Source organism: Sinocyclocheilus anshuiensis, unplaced genomic scaffold (genome assembly GCF_001515605.1).
Source record: "Sinocyclocheilus anshuiensis isolate Anshui unplaced genomic scaffold, SAMN03320099.WGS_v1.1 scaffold1089, whole genome shotgun sequence".
Lineage (NCBI taxonomy): Eukaryota > Metazoa > Chordata > Actinopteri > Cypriniformes > Cyprinidae > Sinocyclocheilus > Sinocyclocheilus anshuiensis.
Window position 1 is genome coordinate 1,369,320 of NW_015555709.1, and position 9,825 is coordinate 1,379,144.

General features: G+C 36.1%; 1 protein-coding gene across 2 annotated transcripts in view; it reads left to right on the forward strand.

The window, feature by feature from the left end:
• The window catches only part of LOC107671862 (inactive dipeptidyl peptidase 10-like), a 59,217-nt gene that overhangs the window by 39,482 nt on the left and 9,910 nt on the right, over positions 1–9,825 (forward strand). For both annotated transcript variants that reach the window (XM_016464855.1, XM_016464857.1), the window contains exons 8-13: positions 657–777; positions 1,050–1,204; positions 1,386–1,483; positions 4,729–4,852; positions 9,110–9,154; positions 9,340–9,444. In XM_016464855.1, coding sequence (XP_016320341.1) covers positions 657–777; positions 1,050–1,204; positions 1,386–1,483; positions 4,729–4,852; positions 9,110–9,154; positions 9,340–9,444 — 648 coding nt within the window. The remainder of the gene's footprint in view (positions 1–656; positions 778–1,049; positions 1,205–1,385; positions 1,484–4,728; positions 4,853–9,109; positions 9,155–9,339; positions 9,445–9,825) is intronic.

A 9,825-nucleotide genomic window follows, 5' to 3' on the forward strand; every position in this document is an offset into this window, starting at 1 on the left:
GTTAAAGGTTCTTTATGGAACCATTTGGACAAAAAGGTTCTTCTATGGCATCGTGAAGCACCTTTATTTTTAAGAGTGTAGGCTCTGGAATGCCCTTCCTCTGTCTATTAAATCTTCTCCAACTTTGGGTGTTTTTCAGAGTGCGCTTAAATCTCTTTTGTTTTCTTTGTTTCATTTGACAATGCTTTTTAGCTGTGTATGTTATTTGTTGGTATTAATTATTTATTTTTTTCTTATCTTTCTCTGTACAGCACTTTGGTTCCAGTCGTGGTGTTGAAAGTGCTTTATAAATAAAGTTTCAGTTTAGTTGAGTTAATTATCAGTATATTTAATTATAAAAAATTATTAAATTGTGCATAACAAATCTCAAAATGAATATCCATTTTCATACTGTATATAACGTTTTGATGGCTAAATTCAGTTGTAGCATTTAAAAGGACTGATTTTCCAGATTTTAGTGTTTTATTTGTTATTTCTTCAGACAATATATTATAAGAATTTAATATTGGCCATAGCATTAAAATAATTATCAAGCTGTGATTTGAATTGTTTATATGCACTCAGCCCTCTTAATTTCTAAATATCCTTATAAACATTTTATATTAGGGCTTAATATATCTATATTAATGCTGGCTGTGTCTATTTGTTGACTCCAGGTCTCTGTCTTTGAAAATGACATCTACTACAAGCCAGATGTTTTTAGCAAAGCGATGCGTCTGACAGCCACGGGCAGAAACGGAATGGTGGTTAATGGACTGTCTGATTGGACCTATGAGGGTCAGTGATCTCGGACGTGTTGTCTCCTTCAAAACACTCTCACTGCAGTCCATCACTCTAATGAGTAGCCTTAATTTGATGTGTTTCTTTGAGACAATTTTGACAACCCCTTGAAGACATTGCAGTATTCACGAAGAGACTATTATCTCATTTGGTCTCATAAATACATAATGAGATAGGTAAATGAGATTTATGATAATCAGCGTAGGTCTACGTATGGGTTAATTAGCCTCATCAAAATTTCATTTCTGTCTTACCTTATTAAAATTTAGAGGAGATACTGCTGAAATACCCTGCGTTCTGGTGGGCAAAAGACGGCGCGCGCCTGGCATATCTGTCTATTAACAACTCAGCAACTCCTTTTATGGAAATTCATCACTTCCTGGGCGGGATCTACCCTTCTAATGTCCTCTACCCGTATCCGAAGGTAAGAACAGTGGACATGCAGCCAACTATTTTGTTTTAAAAGACGAAATAACCTCAAAATGAATCCAATATCACAGTAAAAGTTTATATTGAATCATGAATGCAAATATATGCACTATTTATAGACTGCAAGAGCATTTAGTCTTTGATTTGATGATGTTAAAATCATTTGCTCTGTACAGGCGGGTTCCAGAATCCCATCAGCCAGTCTGTTTGTGGTGAATTTATATGGTCCAGCACACACATTAGAGATGATTCCTCCAGACTCCCACAACATCAGGTGAAGTTTATCTTTAATTATCATGCGTCCACATTTGCACAGATGCAGTGCACAGGCTATGGATATAGAGGTGTTCATTTTTAATATCCTTCTAAAAACATGGCGAAATGCCTCTTAACTGTCTATTGCATGTATTATTAAACAAAAACTTTTTTATATTGTAAAAAGCATTGCAAACCATTTGTATTCATTTCACTGTCGCAGTGTTGTTTGTAGGCAACAAACACGTTTACGCAATTCATGATATGCAAATAATTTAGGACTGAATGCTTTAAAATCAAGTTTAGTCTCTAACAAATGTGAGTTGTTTTAATGGATGAACAATATGAACAACAGATGCTTTTATGAGAGAGAATTGTCTCAACATTGTGCGTAATGCCAGAATAAGTCTTCAAAATGGATGCAGTGCGACAAAAATAAAGATTTTAGTAGTTTATTCAAAGTAATTCCTTCATTATTAAACCTTTTATTGGCATTTGAAATGCATCATGCATTTGCAAACTGAAGAAAATGGGGTTGTTGCTCTGAGGCAACATTGTGCAATGGATTATTGAGAGGGGTTTGATGTTACTCACTGAAGATTTTATTACATTTGCAATGATAAAGTGTTGCAGTTAATAGTTAATTTTTTAATGATTTTCTTTTATGTTTTCCCCAACCCCCTTTAATACTTTGCACATAGTCCCATAGCAAAAATACAGCCTGCATCATCCCGGGTTTGTCGGCGTGAGCTTTGCGCATTTAGATTGTAGAATTATTGGCCATTCTTCAGCGCAAATATGCTTCTGCTCTGCCAGATTAGATGGAGACTGCCGGTGGACAGCAATTTCAGGTCTTACTGCTGATTTTCAATTGGAATCAAGTCTGGGCTCAGGCTGTGCCGCTCCAGAATACCAATCTTCTCTATTTAAAGGGTTAGTTCACCCAAAAATGAAAATTAGCTTGCGTTTTTCTCACCCCCGAGGCATCCTAGGTGTATATGACTTTCTTCTTTCAGACGAATCCAGTCGGAGTTATATAAAAAATTGTCTTTGATCTTTCAAGCTGTTTAATGCCACTCAGCGGGTGTTGCATTGCTTCTGTCCAAAATAACTTAAATAAAAATCACCCATCCATAAAAAAAAGTGTCTCACACGGCTCCGGGGGGTGAACAAAGGCCTTCTGTAGCGAATCGATGCGTTTTTGTAAGAAAAATATCCATATTCAAAATGTAATAATCACTTGAATCTAGCTTGCGCTCACTGTTGTAAACAGAAGCAGTTCCGGGGGAATGACGTATAAGGTTGGCTTTGCGCATGCGCCACTCAGAAGTGACGCACACGGAAACGCAGCGGAGAGATCAAAACAAAACAACGTCAAGAATTAGAAGTACAAAACGAGGATTTGTAAAGAAGAATGTCAGAGGATTTCGATATAAGCCAAGAGGAGACTGGTTTTCCTTTGCTAAAGTAAGGAAACTTTGCTTCCTTTGCTCCTGTTAACAAACGTTGGTTTTCACGAGACTTACCAGCGCATGTGCAACGCTGACCTCATACATCATCCGCCCGAAACTGCTTCCGTGTAGGACTGTTGGCACAAGCTAGATTCAAGTGATTATTACGTTTTGAATATGGATATTTTTCTTACAAAACGCATCGATTCGCTACAGAAGGCCTTTGTTCACCTCCCAGAGCCGTGTGAGACACTTTTTTTATGGATGGGCGATTTTTATTTAAGTTCTTTTGGACTGAAGCATGCAACACCCTCTGAGTGGCATTAAACAGCTTGAAAGATCAAAGACACTTTTTAATATAACTCCGACTGGATTCGTCTGAAAGAAGAAAGTCATATACACCTAGGATGCCTCGGGGGTGAGTAAAATGCAGCCTAATTGTCATTTTTGGGTGAACTAACCCTTTAAGCCATTCTTCATTGTTTTTGCTGTGTGCTTTGAGTCTTTGAATCTTCACTCCAAGCATAGCTTTCAGGCTGATTTTTGTCCTTGATTGTAATCGGCTTTTCAGTTCCTCCTGGTGAAAAATCATCCCCAGAGCATGATTTAATTTAAACCTTTATAACCTTTATTAAACCTAAAGTTAGTCCCTTGAGCTTAAAGTTTCATTTTGCTACAGAGACCTGGCCAAAACAGCAGCATTAAACATCACGTTGTGTTAACAAACATAAAGCAAGGCTGTAATATTGGTTGTAATGTTCCTCGTTGCAAGTTGATTTGGATAAAAGTGTTTGCTAGGTGACTAAATGTAAATATTAAAAAGGAATTTAACCAACTAAAAATTGGAAATTTACATGGGAAACATTAAAGTGCTTACACGGGCCAAAAAGTCTTGTAATTGTGTTCTAAACTTATTTATAAACTATAATATATCAATATGTCTTCACTTTGCATGTTTCTAAGCTAACTTCACAATACTCTAGTGACCTTAAAGGCATAGTCCATCCAAAAACGAAAATTCTGTCATTTATATTCACCCTTATGTCCTCTTCATTTTGAAGAACACTGGTAACCAAATAGTTTTGGGTCCCATTGACTTCCATAGTATTTTTGTCCATACTGTGGAAGGCAATGGGACCAGAAACCATTTGGTTACAAACATACTTCAAAAGTCAGTCATCATCATTTTCATGTTTGTGTGGCCTATCCTTTTTAAATGGTATTGTAGTTGACAAAAAAAATTTATTCATGAACTATCCTTATAAAAACAGTTCTGTTGCACACATAAATGTTAGATAAAATAATCAATTGTTTAGTTTTTTATATTTTAAAATGCTGTTGTATCAAATGAAATCTTTTTTAAAATGTATAATACATTTTTTAGTCAATTTTGTAATGCATGTAAAGTAAAATCTAGGGGAGCAGTGTTATTTTAGTATAATTGAGATACTGTTACAGATTTCAGTTTTTTATTTGAATTTCTTTTTAGTATTGTTTTTTTCAGTTTCAGTTATTTTAGTACAGGTTAAACTTAAAAGTAAGTTAGAATTTGTTTTGGCAACTAGCTGAAATAAAATGAGTGCATTTTTTGGTACTCTATTTCAGTTAACTTTTTTTTTTTTCTTTTTTTTTCCTGATTTACATTTTTATGGTTTTAGTTAACTATAATAACCCTGTACAGGAAGGTCTAAACTCCCGTTTAAATTTTAATTTGCAAGATAGTGTCTTAATAAATAATCAAAGTTGTGATTCTGAATGCACTGTACTCTCTCATTCTCTTTCTGTCTGTCTTTTTTTACTCCTCTTTCTCTAGAGATAGCTACATCTCTATGGTGAGCTGGATAAGCAGCACGCGTCTGACTGTGCGCTGGTTGAACCGGGTCCAGAACCAGTCTGTGCTGTGTGTGTGTGAGGCTACGACAGGAGCCTGCTCAGAGGTGAGGGGTTACCAGCTCATCCACTGCAGCCCACTGGGTGTCTTTAACTGAAAAGTGTTCATCGATTGGGCTCTCATTCCTTATTCTGCTCAGAACATGCAGAGAATCTCTTGCTTCTCTTCTGCCGACTCAGCCTAATTTCCTTCTGGAGGCGTGAAAGACTAAGTCAGCTTTACGTCTAAGCCTCAATTTTAATGTGCAGCCTGCTTTAATGTCACTCCTTTAAAGGTCACTCCCTTTGTATGTATGTGCTTGTGAATGACAGGAGCGTCTGCTGTCCTTGTTTGATTTCTAAACTCTGTGTGTTGACAAATCTGTCAACAGTGCTTTATAATTGGAGGCAGGGCTGTACAGTGCGACATATATGTCGCACGTGCTACAAAAAAACTGGTCTGTGCGATGAATAAATTTACCACTGTAGCACGGGTGCGATACAGTTTTGCATGTTCATAACACAGCCGCTTAATAGTGTGAAGTGATTTCGTTGTGCTTGTTTGTGTGTGTGAGATTGATTATACTTGGTAGTTAGGGGTGTGCGATATGACAATTTTTGAATGTCTCCACTATCTGCTTTTGAAGAAATATCGTTGTATCGTGCTACAGCGTGCATTCTATCGGCTGCAGTTCTGGTGCCTCCCTCCGTCTCAATATAATGTACAAAGCCACATGCATTCACATCAGTGTTAGCTCAGCGGTAGAGTTACTCTCACGGGACACTGCACTTATGCGCATCTTGAATGCTACTGCTAAATACTGTACCTGAAAAATAAAATGTTGTAAATACTGCTAAATACTGTACCTGAAAAAAATTCTTATTTTCTAATAACAAAGATAAAATAATGACAAAGATTTTTATCTTTGCTAACTTTGCCTAAATGTCTGCCATTGTTTTTTATTTTATATTTTGTTAAGGTGTAAGAGGTGTTATGTTTCTGCACTCTTCCATTTTTAGCAAATTAAGAAAACTTTGTCTAAAACAATTTTTGTGATGGTTTGTATTTTTTGTGCTCTGTATGGAACATCAGTGCCTGTTTAAGTGATGAACTCCATTACTTGTGTTTGTTTCAGACATGATAACAGACGTTTTATACTTGTGCTACAACTTTTTGGCCTGTGCTACAAAACTTTCAACCTCTGTAGCACCAGTGCTATGTGAAAAAAAAGTTAACGTACAGCCCTGGGAGGCACTGGGAGCTGTGCTGAAATACACAACAGAGTGCAACTACCGGGTTCTGAAAGTAAAAATCCCATTCATTTTCTCCATAGATTTTTAACAATAATGTATAAACCTCTCAAGACTATGCGCTTTATGTTTGTTAAGGGATGATAGATGATTCTGTCAACGCCACAAGTCATTTATTAAGTGATTTTAGCTTAATCTAAAAAACTTCTCAATACAAACTACTTAATACTGAAATGTATACAAATTTTAATCAATAACATTTTTATATGTAATATTATATGCAAAAATATTATATATGTACTCTACTGTTGAAAAGTTTGGGGTTAGGCCTATTGTTTTTGAAAAAGTCTCTTATGCTCACCAAGGCTGCATTTATTTCAGCAGAAGTACAGTAAGCAGTAATAGTGTAAAATATTATTACAGTTTAAAATTCATTTTTAATATATTTTAAAATGTAATTTATTCCAGTGATGCAAAGCTGAATTTTCAGCATCATTACTCCAGTCTTCAATGTCACACGATCCTTCAGAAATCATTTTAATATGCTGATTTGGTGCTCAAGAAACAAATACTTATTATTTATATTGAATATATATATTATTTATAATTTTTAGGATTCATTTATAAATAGAAAGTAAAAAAGCATAAATGCCATTACTGTCACTTATGACAGTGAAGTGTTTTCTTTCTTTGACCCCCAAACTTTTGAATGGTAGTGTAAATGTAATGTTATGATTGATCTGAAAGCTGGATGATTTGTCTTATTTTTTATGAATTTTTGAAATGTTTATGGATAAAATGATTGTGAAAATAGTTCAGGAACTCTAGCCATTGAAGATGTGGGCTGATAAATGGTTGATATTAAAATTCAATATTATTTGTCTAAATAATAAAAAATGAAAAACTAAAAAGCAGCCATTTTAAAAGCTACAAGGTAATTTAGGCATAACAAAATTATAATGCATGTAGCAGAGGTCTTAAACAGTTTTTTTGCCGAGGCTTGGACTAGTGATAAGATGTGTGCGATTTTTCCTTTGGCCAAACCAACAAAAACGCATGAATTGTGTAGTATAGGACAGATAAAACAAGCCCTGCTAAGATTAGATACACGGAAAGCAAGTGGCCCTGATGATATACCTCCTTGGCTTCCCAAGAATCACGCAGAAGACCTGGCATCAGTTATAGCACAGCTGATCAATACCTCATATCAAGTGGGTATTCTACCAACTGCATGGAAAGAAGCTAATATATGCCCAGTCCCAAAGGTTGCCCGACCAAATGAAAAATCTGACTGGAGACCAATTTCCTTAACTTCTTGCATAGGTAAAATGCAAGAGAGGTTTGTCTTGAAGAAACTTATGCCAACAGTTCTGAAAGAATGCAACAATCAGTATGCTTATCTGCCTAAACACAGCACGACGAATGCTTTGGTCAAGAATATACATACATAGTTAAGGGAGACAGACTCTCAACAACCAACTATGGTCCGTGTGTTATTGGCAGATATGTCAAAAGCATTTGATCGAGTTGACCATGCAAGGCTTTTTCAGCATTTAACAACACTTAACCTCTGTCCACAGTTGTTGGCTTGGTTGTTTAGCTACACAACAGGAAGACGACAAAGCGTGGTTGCAAACAGTAAAAGCAGTGAATGGAAAGTTGTGACATCGGGGGTTCCCCAAGGTGGAGTAGTGTCACCATATCTGTTTTTACTTCATATGTCAACTCGTGAAGTCATTTTTGGTGATACACTGGACACAGTTTATGCAGATGATATTGGTATATCACGAGCTGTAAAGTTAAAAGACATAGAAACAGACAAAAAGTTGGAAATTGAGGCACTTGCTTTGGAAACTTGGGCACAAAATAACAACATGTTCTTAAATGGAAGCAAATAAGGATATGTTTTGCAAAAAATTCAATACAACCGCCACCACTCATACTGGGAGGACAGGAGGTTCCTGTGGTATTACAGTCAAAATGTCTAGGGTATCATCTTGACAGTCAATTAAATGGAAATTATCACATTGATGAGTGTGTAAAAAAGGCATCTCAACGTCTTCACTTTTTGCAAAACATGGCGCTTCTGCTGATGATTTAGTCAGTATGTATTGCTCCTTGATCAGACCCTGTCTGGAGTATGCAAATGTGCTGTTAGTTGGCTTTGCTGGAAAACATGCAAAAGAGAGCACAACGAAACATTGAGAGATTTACCAACACATCAATACATCTACCTGATTTACAAGGTCGGAGAGAGCAAGCCACCATCAAATTAATACAAGAGATGGCCCAGAATGATCATCCTCATGATCTTTTTCCACCAACCAGGGGTGAAAAAAACTGGTCGGCTTCTTAGGAAGCAAAGCAATTTGACATTATTCAAAACAAGGACAAAATGTTATGCTAGTTCTACCATTCCTTTTGGTGTTAGACTGTTCAATGAATGTAATGTGGATGCTTAGGGTCCTTTTTGCAGTTGTATTTGTATTTTTTAAAACTTTTTAGGTTTATGTGCGTGTGTTAATAGATGTATATTTTGCTTATGTATGTGCAAATGTATGTCTTTTTTTGAGTAGTATTATTGAATTTGTTTTGAAAATGTTGTTTTTATATTTCTCTGGTATCTTTGTATTTTATGTTTTTTCCTTGCGATTTTATCTTTCAATGTACTTTCTGCTATAATTCAATATCAGTATTGCTAAGCAGAAAAGTCAATAAACTTCAAACTTCAAAATAATGCACAATATGAATAATTGATATTTGAAGGCAAATGTAATCTAAATGTAAAAATAGAGGAAATATGTAGCTTATATCTTAAATAAGGTTAACTTAGAACAGCCTAATGGCATAGATGTAGAACTCTAGATGTTCCTGACAGCACATCTAAACTGCAGATAAAAATGAAACATGCACTTCCTTAATGCGATGCCAATGAGAATGATGGATTGACTGAAACTCTGCATTCATGATGTACAACTCTCCCTGGCAGGCAGAAGAGAACAAATGATTTAAGCACATATTTTACTTATAATATATGACATGTCTAATCCTTTTAAAACATCTTTAATCTTCAGAGGCACCAAATGGCGATGGACTTCTGGCACAACAACCAGCGGCAGGTAAGTTCAGCCTCTCTCTCTCTGTCTTTCACTCTCTCCAGGGAGGCATGTAATCAATTCTCAGGCTGCGTTCCTCGGTTCCTAAAAGCTGCATCCACCTTGACCAGAAATTAATTGCATCAAAATGGTGTCGTCTCGTGTTGATCTGTTGGAGGAAAGTATATTGATGGTGGCTTGTCCTACAGGAGGAGCCATTGTTCACGGCAGATGCTTCCCTGTTTTACCTCATCCTGCCTGCCAAGCAAGGGGCCCGTGGGGAGTTTCTCCACATCGCCAGCCTCCCCGCTCAGGTCTGTGGGTGGAATAATTTCATACTCACGTTCTGCACAATGAAATTAGATGCCCTCATAAACTTCGTGATTAGAAACCTGAAGTACCCAGCATATATGTGACTTTTTATGGACGTGTGGGGGCGATGTTAAACTCCTGTGTATTGTAAAGTGTTTCTCTCCATTGCATTGTAAAGTCTTTCTCTTTATTGAAATGTTAGACTTTTGATTTGAATAACTAGTTCAGTTTAGTTTCAGATGCACTAGCTCTTGATTTAGATTTCTGTTTGCTTTATTCAAATTCATTTACACATTTATATCATGAGCTTGAAGTAACACCTATCATGATGTGTTCTTATATTCCTAAATAAGAGATAAAGAAATCTCTAATAATAAAATGCT